This window comes from Zerene cesonia, chromosome 15 (genome assembly GCF_012273895.1).
Source record: "Zerene cesonia ecotype Mississippi chromosome 15, Zerene_cesonia_1.1, whole genome shotgun sequence".
NCBI lineage: Eukaryota > Metazoa > Arthropoda > Insecta > Lepidoptera > Pieridae > Zerene > Zerene cesonia.
This window is the reverse complement of record NC_052116.1, coordinates 7,259,152-7,278,665: the sequence shown is the minus strand read 5'-3', so window position 1 is coordinate 7,278,665 and position 19,514 is coordinate 7,259,152. Positions and strand designations below refer to the sequence as shown.

Genomic DNA, 19,514 nt, shown 5'->3' with positions numbered 1-19,514 from the left:
AAATGTTTTTGTAATGTTTGCTAATATATTTTTATATTATACATATGGAAGCTTTTATTGACACACCGCGTCGAGTGGAGAAACGGGATGAATTTGATAATGAATGCCTCTCTTGATAACATGTGGGATTTTCTTTGGCACCATTCTGTGAACAACATTTGATAAATTACGAATATGTTATTTGTCTCCTACTTTTGCGCGTTGTTTCAGGTGTGTGTGATGTGTTGTGTGTCTATTCAAAACAAAAATAATTTTTCAATTTGATCAACTGGTCTTGAGATTAGCGCGTTTAAACAAACACACAAATTCTTCGGCTTCATATTATTAATATACATTTACGCATACGCATACTTAAAAATTAAGGGGTTGTTAAATGTAAATGTACTATAAAACTATGCAGCCTATACGAATGGACAAATTAGAAGTAATGTTTGCGGTAGGACTAAGGGAAATAAAAAAAATTAGTAACGCAATGTAAATAGACTGCCTCTTTGACACTGTGGTTTATACGTAAGTGTCTAACCGAGGTGTCCTGGGTTCGATTCCCGGTAGGGACTCATAAAAAAACCTTCTTGTCCAAATAGAAAATCGATTAGTGAAACAAATGTATATCTTACTAGGGGACATGGGATTTCACACACTCACACCTAACGAAAATTAGTAGCTAAAGGAATACTTACGAAATGCAGTCTATGATGGGGCATACAGACAGGCATAGTGTACAACCTGTACAATCGTCTGTTACATGTGGGATATGTGTTTTTGGATTAAATCTGCGAAGAAAAATATATCGACTAATCAATAGCTTATAAAATACCTCTAAATATCTAGGTATTCATAGTAAATTCTAAGGTTTTTACAAAATATTATTTACACTTGAAATTTTGATATCAATTGTCTGTTTCAAACAATTTATTTATTAATTTGCAAAGAAAAGAAACTTTCTCTACATAAACTAATATATATAACTTTGTAAAAAGTACTAAGAAAATAGGAAGGCTTGTTCGAATCAAGGACATATCGGTTGCCAGCTGATGCATTGCTTACCACTGTTTGACTTTAGGTACGTAATTCAGTAAAATAGAAACGAAGGCAAATATACATACAACCTTTGTGGTTTTTACAAAAAGAGACAAAGAAAAAATGTATAAGATCAAGTGGTGTCGTAAGAACTTACTCGATTGCTTGATATCCCGAATCTGCGCAAGCCATGTAGCATTTTCCGCAATTGATGCACATATCCTAAAATTATAAGCCAATTATTAGAACTAGAATTTCACAGATATAGGAATGAAATAAAATTCCAATAACAAAAAGCAATAACGTAATAAGTATTAGAATAAGAATAATAACACCTGATCCGAAAGTGCTATATTGCTAAAATAATAAATATCTATTCATAATGAAAAACTTCAGCGCTTGCTGATAAATCTCAGTCTTCTTACTTACATCATCTATAAGAGCTACTACTTGTCTCGTGTTGTCCAAGTTTTTGTACGCTCCGATGCGTGGAAGCGCCAGGCCCAAAACATCTTTAATTTTGGGCACTTCTGGGAATCCGTTAGCTGTACCATTTTCTAATGGAGATTGGACTGTATTACCATCTAGTAAGTCAGCTTTTACACGGATTGCATGAAGTAGTTCTGTCCGCTTTTGATTATAGGGTCCGAAATGTGCTAGCACCTGTGAATTCAAATGTGAAATTAGTTTTGGTATTTGGAATAGTCAATTTATCTCGTTTCGTTCCTTCTAAAATTGAGATAACATAATTTTAGATAATTAAGGTACTATGTACTTATTTAATTGTTATTTAAAACATATGAATAAATTGAAATGAGGAAAGTACATGACGTGAATTCGAAAATATTTTATTTATATTAAGTTTATTTACGTTTAGTTAAGAGAACATAAGATAAAAATCCTTTACCTTGCCATTTTCGTCGTATAAAGTTTGAACAGGTTTTCCTTTCTGGTGCTTGAATGTAGGTGGTGACTGCCCAACCCAGCCATCTAGGCCTTTAGATCTAAGGTATAAAAGAGCTTTAAGACCGGTAATATAGTCTTCAACCACCGTGAAGTCCTGGTTTTGTACTGCACTGCATATCTGCAATTTAAAATAGCTTATCACGAATCTTCTTAATCTTAATTTATTCATTAAGAAATTTTATCAAAATAAACAAATAAATTTTATTAAACTAAATAAAAGATACGTAGCGTATTTAAATTTCAGCATGGAATGATATTTGTAGTGATATAATAACATAAGGACTGAATTTAATAAAAAGTTTTTATAGCACTAAATATGATTACGGTTGCAACAATCTTTCCTTCCCAGTCCTTTCCTTTATTCCTCCCATCAATCCTTTTCTAATCCCTTCCCAATTAAAGTCGGCAATCCATTTGTAGAGGCGTAAGGTCTGCAAAGGACCTTACGCCTCTCTAAATGGGCGGTGGTAGCGTTTACCATCAGGCGACCCACCAGCTCCATTGCCGAGTATGACATAAAAAAATGTAGCCATGGAAATATTAAATTTAGAAGATTTGAGTGTACCTATAGAATACTACTTTCTGATTCGTACCAATTTTATTAATTCTGAAATGGGTTTCTAGATATATATATAAATATGAAAAATAAAAAAAAAAACATTTTTGACACATTAAATCATCAAGTACAATTCTTATGTGATCCACTGACTATCGAACTAGTTAAGAACTGTGTTTCGGTTGTCGGTGGCTTCTCCTTTTTATGAATATATGTTTTTATTAAGTATCACGTACTTGAACAACCGGCGCTCCGCACAAAATGAACTGTAGAGCTGAGTCGGCTGAGTCAATACCGCCGATACCGAGTATCGGGAAGCCGGGCAGCTTGTTGGCGATCGCGGACACGGCTCGCAGTCCCATAGGCCGAGTAGCGTTGCCGGATACCCCGCCATATGTAGTGCGCTTTTCTATACCTGAATATGGCGATGGATTTTATTTTATTGCGAATGTCATGTCCATTGTCAGTCTCATTAATACCCCTACAGAATGTTCTTTTTGAGAGCACGCGAAATTTCATGGTTCAGCTAGTTTTTTTAACTTAAATGATTTGTCTTTTAACGTAAATGCTATATAATTGGACGATTCTATCTACATCTCTACGATAAACCAAGAATTAAATGTATATATATACCTATTTAATTGAACTACCTACGGCATGATTATATTATCGTATGCATTAAACGATAATGTAGATTGTTAAATTAAGCGGATAGTTGAATTCTTACCTACTCCTGGCCAAGGTGTAGCATCAGCTCTGACAGTCATCAAACCCGAAACTGTATTGATAGCTGATACTCCACTCGCTCCGCCTATAAATTAGAATAAATTAACAATTGAATTTTATTTTCCTTTATATTAATCTGAATAAAGACATATTCAGCGAGAAAAATTATTTGTCCAAAAATTTATTGTCACCTTCATAAGCAGCCTGAGCGATTGTGACGATTTCAGTTATGTTAGGAGTCAATTTTACAAAGAATGGAATTTTTATTGCTTTCCGCACCCACTGTGATATAGCTTTAACAAGCTTGGGATCCTGTAAAAATATATAACATTAGTAGCTAATACAGTTCACGAATTCATAAAGTTCAAATGAAATTAGGTATTTTATATTGTATATAAAAATAATTATATGAACTGACGCGACTGTCAGAAGCGGCAGACTTTGGGGAACACAAGCACAATGATGCAATATTATTATTAATAACAAGTATTGTTTATTAAAATAAGCAATTTTTTTCCCATAACAATTGTATTGTAGAGTCTACCTGTCCACAAGCCAGACCCATACCAGACTCTCCCATGCCGTGGGGACACGACAGGTTAAGTTCTAAAGCGTCTGCGCCAGATTTTTCTGCTTTTACTGCAAGTTCTGTCCAATCAGCTTCGTTGAATGAACACATTATTGATGCTATTATTACCTGTCACATAAAAATATTATCAATAAAATAATAGACGGAATAGAAATTAGTCACATTTGATAATAAGTGGATCAATGTCAAGAGAAGTGTGAAATTAAAGGTTTGACATATTCCATTAGAGAAGAATTTAAATAATGTTACTGAACATTATAACGTAAACACAATATATGTAAACTATTGTCATGACTTACTTTAGTAGGGAAATCTTTCTTCAGCTCTGTAATACTCTGACACCAGTAGGCTTCGCATTTCTCGGAAATCAGCTCGATGTTGAGGAAGGAACCTTGACCAGGTCCATAATTCTCGCCAGAAGTTGCTCCGCGCACGATACGTGGGGATACATTAGTAACCAAATCCTGAAGAATGTAACAGTTTTTTATAGTATTACCTATGACTACGATATGTCTTTTACTTTAAACTGAAGATTAAGTAAATCGTCGTTTATTATATTCCAAGAGTTCAGTGATGAAGACATTATTTACATCATTATCCAAAATGAATTCAAATTTAATTGTTTCCTTTTTATTAAATTCAGGCTTACAAAAAGTCCTTTGTGACTTAAATCTGACTCTGATCTTAGATCTGATGGACTGAATTAGTAGGTGACTATACCTATAGAATATTACACACACACAAAAAAAAAAAAAGATTTTGCTTGCTCAGTTCATGATCATTTCAATAAATTATAGTTTATACCTTATCTAAGCCAAAAGTTTTAGTGACAGCGAACCCCCAGCCCTGCTGGAAGGCGCGGCGGATCATCGCGGAGCTGGTGGTGGGCGGCGCGCTCGCCAGCCCGAACGGGTTCTCGAAGCGGATGCCGCACACCTCCACTGAGAGGTCCACCTCGTCGATGGGACAGTGGAACTTGGGCAGCTCGACTGGTGCATCCCGGGGAATATTCTGGAATGAATTTATGGATTGACATTAAACTTTAATTTCTACTATAGAGGTTGAAGTTGAACCAAATAATTAAAAACTAGTTTGAACTTCTGAAAACTTTCACCTAGGAAATTATGTAAGATGAATATTATGGTGTTTTAATAGTTCTTGTGCGCTACTGGTGCATTTGGACCAGATATTTACTGAAAAATTTCGGGACGAACTACTGCTGGTACTATTTGAGACAGATCAAAATATTCAGTTGATTATTTTTATCTATAATATCATGTTTACCTGTAAAAAACAGTGCATGTGCCACGCCGCTGTTTTGCCATCGTTAACAGATTCGACAGTAGTTTCAGCAACTCCCGCGAGGTCTCCACCCACGAATACTTGCGAGTTGCTAACGCTTTGCATTGTTGAACTGTCTATTTCTGGTAACCCCCAACGGTTTAGTTTTACACTTGACATCGCTTCCTTAACTGTAAAAATATAATTAAATATTGTTAGGAATAACATAACAAAAAAAATAAACTTGGAAAAACTTTTCTAAAACAGGAAGTAAGGAAAAAGGAATTCTTATATCCAACACACCACTGGCTAGCCGGGGCCCAATTAATGTTGTAGGGAAGTTATGTATAAGTATGCTAGGTTTAGATCATATTTTGCTTATTTATTTGAAGCAAGCTCAGATATTAGTCTCTCACCATCTGTATCATAAAGCCCAGAACCGAAAGCAGAGATGATAAAGTTAGCTTTCAGTTGCATGATTTGATCCTCATCTTCGATCCATTCTCCGTCATCCAATTGCTCAGTGCGACACATTTTAAGTGCTGCAATCTATAAAATATAGCAAAAAATTGTATTTCAATATTTACTGTTTAGAAACAAATTGTATTTAAAAATTTATATAAAAAATAAATTGTATTTTTCATTCACCTTTCCATTTTTAACGATGACTTCTCGAGGTGACATGAATGGAACGAACTCGCATTTTTCTTCCTTTGCTAAGTCGACCTGAAATTTTTATTATAAACTACATAATGAATAAATTTATACGAGTAGGTAGTATAAATATGTTTATAAATATTTAGGAAGAGGGAATAATATGGTACGAAATAAGTAATTAAGTAAATTTTAAAGTTTTAAATATTCACGTGTTAATATGCAGTACGGTACGGTTACCGTATAGTTATCATGTACATTATATTTCATAGAATCACCTCCTCAGGAACAGCGCGAATATTTGTGAATCCTTTTCTAAACACCACATAGACGCGACGAGCGCCGCACCGAAGCGCCGACGTCGCGCAATCGAAAGCGGTGTCGCCAGCTCCCAGCACTATCACATTACCGTGTAACTCGGGTAGGGAGGACTTGCAAGCGCATAAACCTGTAAATTTGCGCTTACATCTTTAATAAATTAGTAGGTGGGGTTTCTTTTGTTTGATATTAACGTTCGTGGTGTTTTCCCATCACCACGTTCCCTGTAAATCGTTCGAAGTGTCTTGATAAATAATGTAATGAGTAATTCACGTTCAAAATTGATTAAAGTCATTAAATTTTTTAAAATAAATATAGATCAATAGAATAACGGATAGTGGTCTTAATGTAACACTTTTTTTCAAACTTATTCTTGAGGTTTACCAATACAAGGATTAAAGCTGGTTGTGCAATTAATTTTATACCTATGTATGATAATACCTACTGAGCGTTTAAATTTATATTTAATTTTATTGTAGTAGCTCTAAGTACGTATATATTTATTAGGGATTTTTTTGGTTTTCGCATTACTAGACAATGTTATCGTATGTGCAATACATACCTTTTTTACTTCCTTTTGCTACGAGTGGCAAAAAGTCTTTGCTGGTATAGAAACCCATTTCTTGGTTAAGATTTTTGAATATCGGAATACTCTTGGGTTCGGGGAGACCTATTCCCAAAAATACAACCGAATGTCCGTCTTTAAGGAGGCCCTGTAAATAATTTGGTATTTTCATTGCAATGCAAATAATTGAATCTATTTGATATGAAACACATTTTAAAAAATGTTCGAGGTTTTATCTTGACAAGTTAAAACAAACTATAAATACTTTTTGAACAACCACGATGTTACCTAACAGTGCCTTATACAAAAGAACAATGTATAAATATTTTCCTTCGTTCTTCATTTATTGATCGAAGTTTCTTGGTGTCCGTTTTTGGTGGCTTAATTACTTACGATAAGCTTTTAAACATACCTCAACGGTTAAATCTTTAGTGGAGAGAGATCTATTAGTAACGAACTTCACTCCTAAACTTTTCACTAGATCAACTTCATACTGGACCACGTCATATGGCAGACGGTACTGCGGTATTTCAGAGGAGCTGAAAAATATATCCAATAAATAGATATTCCAGGTTTTTTGAACACAAACCCTTATGGACTTATTTTTTCGTCTAGCGCCTGCTCAGGTGTTCCTTGTGGCAAATATATTACAATGGTGGAGGAAGGAAGGTCGAAGGTGGTATTCCTGCATCAGAAAAGGGAAGATCGGATATGTCGCAAATAAAATTGTTAAGGATTGAACATTTTTCGTTTGCGCGATAAAAGTTGAATGTACATATTGTTGAATGTGTACACAATACACAACAATAATATAACAAACAACTAATATATAAGTAGCAAATTCATCAAAATTTGTTCGTGGGCGTAATGACTATACGGACAGAGTGCTTTCACATTTACAATACAAGTATTTATAAAACTTATTTGACTGAATATTGAAGTAGTTTCATCACGTGAAAGTAATTTTATACTCACTACCTATGTGTGTAACCTGCTATCCTTGCAAGTAAATCAGGTATATAAATAGATATCACATTTCAGCCTCGTCCTTTATAACTTTAAATGACCTATGACTTGAGTACAAATATTTTATGATTACACAAGGGTTTTGTAATTCCTTTGGATTATTCTTTGGATATAAAACAAATAAATATTTCCAGTACATAATTTTACGTGAGTATTAACTAGATATAATGTAATGCTATTTTCTTTGTATAGGATATAGGTAATGAAAAAAAAACGGAATCATTCCTCCAACATTCATTCATCAAAACAATGATTAATAGAAAATAATGAACAAAACAATTAATTAATCATTATTTTTTTTTAATTTCCTATGTCTTAAATCATCTTTAGCGAATAAAGAAACATGTCCATAATTATGGACTGAATGAATAATAACGTGATATGCTTACCTAAGACCGCCGAGATATTTCTCCTTTTCAAATACAGTGATGTTTTTATATCCAAGTCTAGCAAGGAAGCATGCGCAGCTTATGCTGGCTGGACCGCCGCCGACAAGAGCGATCTTCTGGTCACCACCCTTGGGGAGTGGCTTCGTATTGGGGTCTAGGGTTTGGGGTATACCCATCTTCATGAATACCTATAAAATACGTGTAATGTTTATGTTATTCTTTCATTGCTCTAGTAATTTACATTTTACCTATCTAGCTTTCACTCAGCCATTTGCTGCAGTGCATTTCATTATCTCCCAGCTCTTTAAGGTCTAGTCTATGTCTTTTCAAATTACATCGTATTTTTTCATTGGCTGAAGCGTAAAATAGAAATAATTTCGTAATTTGTGATTTGAAATAGGTAATTCTTCTATTACTTAAATATTTTATCCGTAATCGTAGCGTACGTATCGCATGCGTTAAAAGACCACGAAATGTAAAATAATGCACTCACTAAAATAAATACGCGTATCGCGTAACGCACATAAACAGTAGCTATAAATAATGTTAATTTTTGTTGTAAGAATAACATTTATGTGCCTATTTCAACAACCCAACAATTCAATAATTAAAAAAATACATACATCAACAGCAAAATGCTGTAAGCCCCCTATATTAATGGCTCCCTCTTCACTCGCGTGAAGATTGCAGCCCCCCACACAGAGGTCGCTAGTGGGACACACCATGCCGCAGGTGAGGCCCAACGGGTTGTCAGATAGTATCGCTTTTGCCGCGCCATAATAGTTCTGTAAGGATAAAACATTTATTTTCTATAGAGCTAGTTCGGAACTGAAATTATTTATGTATTTTGTGATCTGATTTGTTGTAGTCACATCAGTACAAAATTGAAATCTCCCTCTATTATATTATTCAGTGTGTACGTACACTTGTTGATAAATGTAGATTTATTGAATAAAAAAGTTATTTTTATATTTAAGCTGATATTTCTAGCATGGCAATAGTATGAATTATCATCCTAAACTCAATAAGAATATTACCCGATTAGCGATGCTAGTGATAAAACTCTTGACATCGATCTGGGTAGGGCACGACTTCTGGCAAGGGGCATCAGCACATTTGAGGCACCTTGCTGCCTCCTTGAGCGCACCTCGTTCGGAAAGCGTGGTGTGTTTGATGTCGTCAAAGTTTTTCGTAAGCGTTGAACAGGCCTGTGAAATTCATTTATTATTCATATATGTAGTTCGACCTTATGTTTTCTTATTTTACCGAACATATAGCGTAACTACCTTTTTTATATATACCGATTCGCCCCGGCTTCGCCCGTGGTACATACATAGCCTACGTCAAATGTCAATGTGAAATTGCAGCTTGCTAATGGTGAAAGAATTTATGAAATCGGTCGAGTAGCTTTTGTGTGAAAATATTTCAAATATACAAAAACACAAATATTCTTCGAAATTAGTGTATATTATAATAATGAATGTGTCGTATGAGTGGAACGTAAATCTTTGTACCGTTATTAATTATTAATATTATAAGAATATAGTTTTAGTGATAAAAGATATACGAGTAGTAAATATTCATTTGATCTTGAATTGATTAAGATTATTTACTTACGGTGGTACATTTTCTGTCAGAATTGCGCTTCCAATGTTGTTTATTCTTCTTAGTCTCCACTGACGGCACTAAGTTACTAAATGGCTTGACCTTAGGATTTAATTTGAGTAAATTCTGAAATGATATTAGGTTTTCAGTAATTAGTCACCTTATTTTAAACAATAACAATCGCAGTTGTACTTAATGTGCTTAAGTGATAACTGTAAATAGGTTTTTCTTACAGTTTAATCGGAATATCATGAAATGCTGTTAAGTTAACTATAAAGACAGTATATAAGTGGATTATCTATGATAAAGACTGGCACGACCCATTCGTCTTTCAATGCAATAAGGTTTGGTGTGTGATTTATTATATCTTCTCATTTAAAATGTATGTCCGTTTATTTACTATCGCTACTTTGGTTGTTGCTGTGTACGTAATCGTTAATAATATTTGCTCACAGCCCTAAATCGCCTTAAAGCAACTAGCTATACTACCTACTTTGTTTTTTACACGCTTTTTATTAGCTTCACCTGTATGTTTGTATGTATGTTTGTATGTTTGTTTGTATGTTTGTTTGTTTGTAACCGACTTCTTTGGGCGCGATTTTGACCCACTTTAAACGGCCAGATTTCGTTCAAACTTTGTAGATTTATTGAGGACCGATGACAATACACTAATTTGTGAAATTATTCCAGTTTTCAATTTGCAAAATATGATTTTTGTTAAAGCGTGTTTTTTAGTTTTTTTAAACTATTATTTATTTTTATAGTGAAATAGGGTGAATAAGGTGAAATCTTGCATAGATACCCACGGCCCCGAGGATAAGGTCATGATTTATGTCGGATTTCTACCGACTCAAACCCCACTGTGTATCGTCCAGCCACATCAGTGAAGGGGCCACGGGTGCTTGTTAGAATTCGTCCGAGACAGCTATGCTACCTACTGTTTATACGGTATACTAAGATACCAATGTAGTTAAGTTCTAAGAGTTGGATTTATTTCACAAGATCGAGGAAAAGATATCTTATGATAGCATTCTATATACCATTAATTATATAAATGATTAAAGTGATGGTATCCCAATACCTTACGCGATAAGGGATGTTTAATAACAGTAATTTATATCTAGCTTATTAGTCAAAGGCAGAACAATGCGTTATATGCGGCAAACTATACTGAATAAGCTTTTATTAAAGCATATTTGTAAATATGTTAATAAAACTGACATAATTTCCTATAAGTGTCTATTAATATTCATGATCGACTATTCGTAACTAACTGTTTTAATTTTTTAAGTTAAGTTTAATTTATGGGTGTAGGTACCTTTCACTGAAAATTAACTATAATAAATACATTTCAAGCGAATAAAAACTAAGCAGGTTGAGTATCATGTTTAGTTTGAAGTTTCATACAGCTAAATCTTTGTGTAAGTTAAAATATTTTTTATAACTAGTTATCGAACAGTGTTGCCAAGTCTACGAAATTCTACGCATTGTAGGTTTCTCCTGCAAGCCTTCCTACTTCAACAACAGAATCTTCGCTTCTTCAATTTCTACAAATTTTCATAATTCATTACGAAATTATGTATGTATTTCAATATCTGTATTTCAATACAGACTGAAGAAGCATCTTCTCCGTTCTTAATGATTACTTATATATTAACAATAAATAGGTAATCATTAAAAACAATTTCCGTTTAACTTTTAAAAATTAATTTTCTATTATTTCTATTTTAACTTTTTAAACATTTCAAACTTCACGTCTTAGTCTACAGAACAAAACTCGGCAAATAAAATTATTTGCTGAGTGTGTAAAATAGCGTTGGGATATCCTAACGCTGTCTTACACACTTATCCTAAATTCTTAATTTTATTTAAACAGAAAATGTAAGTGGATCCCCTAACTTTTACTTTTACTTAGGTGTTACTACGTACTTTTTCCCATCAAACCTATGTCCTTTACAAAATAGGAGTTGGCAACACTGCTATCGCATAACCTCGAAGTATATATCTTTCCATTGACACTACTTCTGCGTCTCATTAATCGACGATCACATTTATGATAAAATTGTTGTTTAAATACTGACCTCAATATCGGGCAGCTCTTGACTTAACAATTTTGCCATTTCACTGAACTTTATTGTCTTTGAAATAGAGATGAAATTCGGAAAAATATTTTATTTACGTAAATAATTTCGCGGCGTAGTGGACTGCTCACTGGCAATGCATCACATACGACTAAACAATATTACAAAGTTTTATTTGACGCGTTTTGTAAACGTGTTTATCTTTGTTATATCGTAGTTGGGAACAAAATTATCTACATCTAGATTTCTTCTACGATGTGAATTGAAACTCAATATTTTTTCCATTAAGCAGCAAGGAAAAAACAATATTTTGTCTAAAGAAATCAGATCTCGTAAATGATATAAAGATATAAAAAAAAATATATAATGTATTAATTACAAGTACATTAATACAGTATTAATTACAATTATACCATATTTTATAAAAATAAAGGAATTAACTTAATTATAAAATACTAGCTGCGCCCCGCGGTTTCATCCGCGTAAGTCCGTATCCCGTAGGAATATCGGGATAAAAAGTTGCCAATATGTTATTCCAGTTGTCCAGCTGTCTACGTACCAAATTTTATTGCAATCGGTTCAGTAGTATTTGCGTGAAAGAGCAACAAACACACACACACATCCTTACAAACTTTCGCGTTTATAATATAAGTAGGAAGTAGGATTACAATCTTTGAATAATAATTGAATAAACTCTCTTCTATTGCCTTGCTGAATATAAAAATGAAATGGGATCATCACTAGGTATACCGTAGAAAAGACTTCATCAGTACTAAAGTTAGTGAGCCTGATAAAATTTAAAGGTAAATATGTATTCGCAGTTACTTTACTTTAAAAAAGGAGGAAGTCATCAATTCGACTTTCATTTTTCGATTTGTTACGAAAGAACATTCGACTGGATGAACCGATTCCGATTATTCTTTTTTCTTTGATAGCTGGTGCCACCGTTTAAATTTGATATAGTTCAGGCAATCGGAAGGCGATTTAGTTATTTGTTGTATTTATTTGTTTGAAATGAACAATTTATTGTAGCTACTTGTATAATTAATTAATAGTACCATGGTAACACATTACACAATAGATAGGCAGATAGTACTATCTGGTTTGAGTTATATTGATAAACTTGTATCATAATGTTTATATGATTATTCAAAAGAATAATTCGCTTGGATTTCACAAACGCGATAAAATTATTAAACAATTGTTTGATATGGTATTATTATACGTTTATTGTTTATCATTAACTAACAATGCTTCGTAAAATATTATTCTGCTCACCATAACTTGAAGAAAATTATAATTAATTGTATCAATCTTTTCAGTATAGTTGGGGATCCCAGAGAAACGCATATTGGATAGCAATGCGCATAAAGGGTTATAGTTACTATTTCAATAAATTTTAAATTGCACAGTCAATTACTTATACTAGTTAACTTTTACGTATATTTACTGCTGTACTATGGATCATAGTAGGCCTTGAGATAAAAAACATCAGGTTAAAAAAATAATGTGTAAAACGAAGACCGTACTTAATTAAATATTATAGTATCAAATTACTACAATTCAAAATGCTCAGCACAAATCCAGATACACGAACGAATGTGAAAACGATCTACCGATAAGAGATTAGAAAAAAAAGCCACCCTTAATCACATAATATAATACTATACTTACTACCTTTATGTAGCGATGATCACACTAATTTTATATAGAAGTACAAGGTAGGTAGTTTTTGAATTTGACAGATTATAGGAGGTAATCTGAAACTACTATATCTATACTCAATCCCGGTTTCTATAGGCTATTTATATACCACGTGCGGGGCCGGGGCATATTACAACAGCTGGTATATTGGTAAACTTAAGGCACAAGCGTGATTTTGTTACATAAAATTTGTATTCCAACATTGGCGTTGTGGCCCTTTACAACACAATAATTATCCAGCTATTTTTATATTTAATGTACTATTTTAATTTTTCAACAAAAGCGGTTGTATTCAAATAAAACACACATTGAACAGTTAATATAAATATATTTTGAATTATTCAGAGGCTTCACAATATTTGGAAGAATTACTCGACACTTCAGTAGCATACGGCGTACCTTATAAATACGTTTTTATTGTAGAAAAATAATATAATACAAGCTGTTACTAAAAGCGGGGACACTTACGTCGAATACACAATTATTAATAACAATTAGGCTTACCATTTGTTTAATCATAATAATTCAAGTTAAAAGTTAATTAAACATTAATAATTTCACATGTATTTGTTGTTTTGCAGAGATGTTTTTATAAAACGCAGACACGTTTCAAGTACTTATTGTCTTCCTACATACGATATTGAAACTTTGCGATTGTGGAATTGCTAACAACTTCCAACACACCCGACAAAGTCCAATAGAGCAAATATAGATATAATAAGTTATAAATATCAAATGTCAACACAAGTAAATCAATCACTTCAATGCACATGCTTATATATGGACTCGGGTGATTTCATTAAACATGCTAAGAATATAAGTATTTATGTACCCATTAGCTCTTACAATCCTCATAACATGAATGAATGTATAATAGTTTATTGTTACAATATACACTTCCTTTCCTTTTCCTTACCCTTCCCTTTTCCCGTCGTCAACGTCGTCGCCGTCGTTTCATCGTCGTCCCGTTTCTTTAAAACGCACAACGCATTTGCAGCGGCGAATGCTCATGGGCGGGTATGGATACTTACAAATCAAACATTATTAAATTGAAAGTTTCGAGTGTTTTATATTTTTCACTCGGTCACGAAAAACAAAGAGACAATTTTATGAAATTGTCACTGAAAAGTTTCATTTATGTGTATTTTAAATTCAAGTCTTCAAAATAATTAATTTATACGAAATACAAGTGTTGCAATTAAGTACGTATATAAATTACTTAAAGGGATATTATCGAACAGTATGGTAAGCCTTACATAACAAATTTATAAGCTAACACCGATTTATACATAGGTTACAAAATTGATAAATTTGGACTAAAATATAGAGGTTATGTGCTACCATTTAGTGAGTTACATAAAACATCAAAACATTGTTTAAATATATGAAATGTAAGGATTAAAAATACTTTAAACAATAATCAAAAAATTGCATTTTGAATAGTACTTATTTTTGACAATTTACTAATGCTTGACAAAATTTATAGATATTCAAGTTAGCGCGTATACGAATAAAATTGTTAAAATTGTTTATATAAATTATTTATTTATTTCTAACCGAATACATTTGAACTAATATAAAATGCGTTCAAAGCCACTATGAAATGATTCTTTCTAAATATAAAAATGCAACACCAAATCAAATGGCGCGTACGATTACATATTTTATTAAAAACTAAATTACATTTATTTACATGCTCATTCTTCTAAATATTTGCATCTGAACAATACATACATTAAAACCTTATTCCTATGAACCTATTTTGTGCAATTGTTGATGCTTTTAAAAAGTTAAGCAACTAGTTCTATTTTCAAATTTTAAAATTAACGAATATAGTCTATGGCATCGTAATCGTAACGTCGAAATGAGGGTGACAATAAGCAGTAACAATTGCACACACCTTAGACGCATCCATATTCCATACGTGTAATAACTATTTAACCTTATAACCTTAGGAGTGGATTTAGACAATAATTAACTTGCCAGTTGCCACTACACAATAAAAACGAATACATAACAGGATCCAAGTTTATATAGCATACAGGAATAAAATAGCTAGAGGCCGTTAATCGAATCTAGTCAATTAAAGCCTAAACCCGGTATCACATTTAGCGAAAATGCCTCCTTGAACTAATCTATGCGATCGAATTTAGAAGGAGAATGATAATAGCAGAGAACGATATAAATGTTGTCCTCTTAAATTCGGTCGGTTAATGCTATGTTTTAATTGTGCGGTGTAATGCAGTAGTTACAAAACGATAAAATATGATATCTTCATCATACATCTATTAATTACAAATATCAAAGAATTTTAAACTGGCATTATTTTAGACGGGGTATTGTGACGTATTACTAAGATAATTATTTGCTTGGCTTGCTCTGGCTTTTAAAATCGCTGAGATTATTATTATATTTCATTTGTCTTAACATATTGCTGTGCAATTAAAACTTTATGATTTATTTTATTTGGAATAAAATTTTAAACCTTTTCAAGGTCACATATGGATGAAGATATCATTGTAGTCTACTGTAATAGCTTATTTTAGCTTTCTGACGATATGTATTACCGCATCGACAATGCGGGTGCCTCCGAAAGAATTTTAGAAATAATTTTGTATCAGACATAAACAATAATACTTATAAAATTCACCTTTAAACATTCTTGTACCTCGCTCTCGATTGCTGTAGAACATTCGCCAATAATAATGTATATTTATTTCATTGCAATTAATGCTGTTTAAATCTTACAATACACATGGGTAAACTCTTAGCGAATACTGAATATGTACTTATCGAAAACTACTATGAAATACAACGATGGAAACAAATATAAGCAATAATCGAAAAATATAATCTCTGCCTAACATAAAATTCAACAATTCCACGTCAAACGAACGACCACAGCTTCTAGTGGCCAGAGCCAAATGTACGACATAAAAAAACAAGTGGTGGGCAAATAACTTTTAATTAATGTAGGAATGTATTAATTCTATTTCCAGCGTCAGAGAAAGCACCCAAAAATACGAAACATGTGAAAATTGTATAAAACGACTGCCATATTGTTACCATAGACAACTGTCAGTGACATTTCACAGATTATACAAAAGCGTTTACATATACGGACCTCACTCACATCCACGTTACATTAATGATTATTAACATTAAAAATTAACATCTATGTATGCATTTGCAGTCCATTGTTTGTGTGTCAGCGCACTGATGTGTCAAATGTCGACGGATGGTGGTGCGGCTTGTTGTTAGCAATGCTGTATGCACTGGCTTCAGCTTTTCTACACTATCTGTGAACGATACAGTCATATATTTTATTTTTCATCAATATTGTAACCAATGTTGAGGAAATATAGAATTATTTTAAGGGGAATACAAGGAGTAAAATTATGAAAGCGTACATTTATACCATCAAACGGTCAATGGTCTCGGTCGGCTTTGTCAGTTTATAGGGCCGGCCGCACACACTCAGGCGCACCTTACGTTATGTGCGTATGGTTGTAGTAAAAATAAAAAAATGAATCAAGATAAATTTACTAGGTCTTCATTAATAATTTGTTAAAAAATCATAATGGTTGCTTTTATAGTAGCATGGTTTTTAATCGTAAAAGAAATGTATAGTATCTTTCTGATTTTCCTTCAAATCATTTAATTCTGTAAGCATTATTTTTTCAACACACCATTAAATAAGCATACATCCTAAAGTGCATGATACATTTTTCTATTTTATGAACTGGATACTACATATACTTTATGAAAATATAGAACATGCTTTCAAAATCCCCTTGACAGACAATTCTGAAGAAACTTCGAAAAAATTCTAGAAACTCAATATACAAGTTAACTTACAGGATCAAACACCACCGTTGTTCATGTTCAACGTTTCTGGTTCCGCAGCACTCAACAACAATTTAGTCCGTAGGTATTCTAGAACGCTCGAGAATCTTCTAGAAGCTTACCTAGTCCTTACAGGAGCGTACACTTCCGTTTAACCTTGACGGGTTGCACGGGGCACAGCACCGCGCGGATCGCCTCGTCGAACACCGTCTTCAGACCCTTCTGCGTCAGCGCGGAACATTCTAGATATCGCACGGCGCCAATCTCCTTCGCCATACTTAGGCCCTGGAACATAATAAGGACGTGGAGTTAGCGAGTAAATCAAGCTAATATTTTTTGGATAAAATATCATAAGCGAATCTATGGATTTAATTTAATTTCTAAATTTTAAAAATTGATTTTCATCATCATTTCTAAATATTAAAAATTGATCCTAGTTTTTTAATTACAATTTGTTACTCGAAAGTGTAACGAAAGCATATCTATAAAGGACAAAAGGTATTATTATAATGTCTTTGTTATATGTTGAAGTAATTATTTTGACTATTCACTTGGATGATATCACAACTTTTACATCTCTTTATGCCAATAAATGTACGATAAGAAAATAATAAAGAATCGTAAAATTGGAATAAGTGAAGATTTTTCGACACTGCTTGTTTACGAAAATAAAATATAATAATATACCTGTGGGTAGGTGATAGGAGCTAATTTCTTGTCCTTGAGCTTCTCGATGGTGTCCTTGTCTTCGCGCAGGTCGAGCTTGGTCCCCACGAGGATGATGGGCGTCGATGGACAGTGGTGCCGCACCTCTGGGTACCACTGTAATTGGGATAAAGAATGTTTTCTTTACTTTTTTTGTAAAAAATATAACAAATATATTTTTTTATTTTACGGACGTGCAATAGGTTACATGAACAGTATATGAATTAGAAAATCTAATGAATCGCTTTTCACGGCTATGTGAACTTGGCACCCGACTTAAAAAAAAATCACATTTTTTTGCTCCATTCGATAGATTTAGATATGTAGTCGTAAGTAGTGAAGATAATTTCGTAAGTAGTAGCACCAAAAAAAAATTATAAGGGTTGAAAAAAAAGTCATCCCCCGAAATTGCAAAAAAACTTTTTTTCCGGTGGTTTCTTATAGAAATGGGTTTGTAGTGGATTGTAGTGAAGTTCTTTTTGTTTGTAGTAAAACAGAAATTGAAAAAAAAATATATTATAATTTAAGAGTATTTTTCCAAACCGCTCTTCCCTACACAAAACTAATTTGGAGGAGAATGCTATAACTACAAACGTTAAAAACGATAGATAAATGTACCTATAGGTTTGTAGTGGATGAGTTTTCGTTTGTAGTAAGCTAGAAAATAAATTAGAGAGGTAAAATCGAAAATAATCGATTTTGGAGTGATTTCATCTTAATTACTTCCGGTAAGAGGATTTCCCGATTACTACAAACGTTAAAAACGATAAATAAATGTGTGTAGAGGTTTGTAGTTGAAGAATTTTCGTTTGTAGTTATATAGAAAATAAATTAGAGAGGTAAAATCGAAAATAATCGATTTTGGAGTGATTTCCTCTTAATTACTTCCGGTAAGAGGATTTCCCGATTACTACAAACGTTAAAAACGATAGATAAATGTACCTAGAGGTTTGTAGTGGACGAGTTTTCGTTTGTAGTAAGCTAGAAAATAAATTAGAGAGGTAAAATCGAAAATAATCGATTTTGGAGTGATTTCATCTTAATTACTTCCGGTAAGAGGATTTCCCGATTACTACAAACGTTAAAAACGATAGATAAATGTGTGTAGAAGTTTGTAGTTGAAGAATTTTTGTTTGTAGTTAGATAGAAAATAAATTAGAGAGGAAAAATCGAAAATAATCGATTTTGGAGAGATTTCATCTCAATAACTTCCGGTAAGAGGATTTCCCGATTACTACAAACGTTAAAAACGATAGATAAATGTACCTAGAGATTTGTAGTGGACGAGTTTTCGTTTGTAGTTAGATAGAAAATAAATTAGAGAGGTAAAATCGAAAATAATCGATTTTGGAGTGATTTTTTCTTAATTACTTTCGGTAAGAGGATTTCCCGATTACTACAAACGTAAAAACGATAGATAAATGTGTGTAGAGGTTTGTAGTTGAAGAATTTTCGTTTGTAGTTAGATAGAAAATAAATTAGA

At 32.9% G+C, this 19,514-nt stretch overlaps 2 protein-coding genes across 2 annotated transcripts in view; both read right to left on the bottom strand.

The window, feature by feature from the left end:
* Positions 1–5: 5 nt before the first annotated feature.
* Positions 6–11,923, bottom strand: LOC119832193 (dihydropyrimidine dehydrogenase [NADP(+)]). Its single transcript, XM_038355816.1, has 22 exons — positions 11,777–11,923; positions 9,708–9,821; positions 9,128–9,298; positions 8,714–8,875; positions 8,091–8,278; positions 7,088–7,214; positions 6,673–6,823; positions 6,071–6,240; positions 5,787–5,864; positions 5,555–5,687; positions 5,142–5,329; positions 4,662–4,868; positions 4,157–4,321; positions 3,813–3,965; positions 3,460–3,580; positions 3,270–3,353; positions 2,779–2,957; positions 1,928–2,104; positions 1,450–1,683; positions 1,178–1,242; positions 681–773; positions 6–145 (listed from the first exon to the last, which is right to left on the bottom strand). Exons 1-22 carry the CDS (start codon positions 11,813–11,815, stop codon positions 55–57), a joined length of 3,090 nt encoding a protein of 1,029 aa, XP_038211744.1. The 5' UTR covers positions 11,816–11,923; the 3' UTR covers positions 6–54.
* A 1,865-nt stretch (positions 11,924–13,788) lies between these two features.
* Positions 13,789–19,514, bottom strand: part of LOC119832712 (ras-related protein Rac1) — a 32,682-nt gene continuing 26,956 nt past the window's right edge. Inside the window, exons 4-6 of the mRNA XM_038356438.1 lie at positions 18,014–18,148; positions 17,449–17,611; positions 13,789–16,779 (exon numbers count right to left, since the gene is read on the bottom strand). Of these exons, the coding sequence (XP_038212366.1) occupies positions 17,456–17,611; positions 18,014–18,148 (291 nt within the window). The 3' untranslated portion in view covers positions 13,789–16,779; positions 17,449–17,455. The remainder of the gene's footprint in view (positions 16,780–17,448; positions 17,612–18,013; positions 18,149–19,514) is intronic.

Excerpts from the sequence above, each read along its gene's own strand:
- LOC119832193 (XM_038355816.1), bottom strand. The coding sequence starts at position 11,815 with ATGGCAAAATTGTTAAGTCAAGAGCTGCCCGATATTGAG. Across the intron at positions 9,299-9,707 it reads CTGACAGAAAATGTACCACC|GCCTGTTCAACGCTTACGAA; the intron begins GTAAGTAAATAA and ends TGAATTTCACAG. Across the intron at positions 146-680 it reads CCCATCATAGACTGCATTTC|AATGGTGCCAAAGAAAATCC; the intron begins GTAAGTATTCCT and ends TGTTGTTCACAG.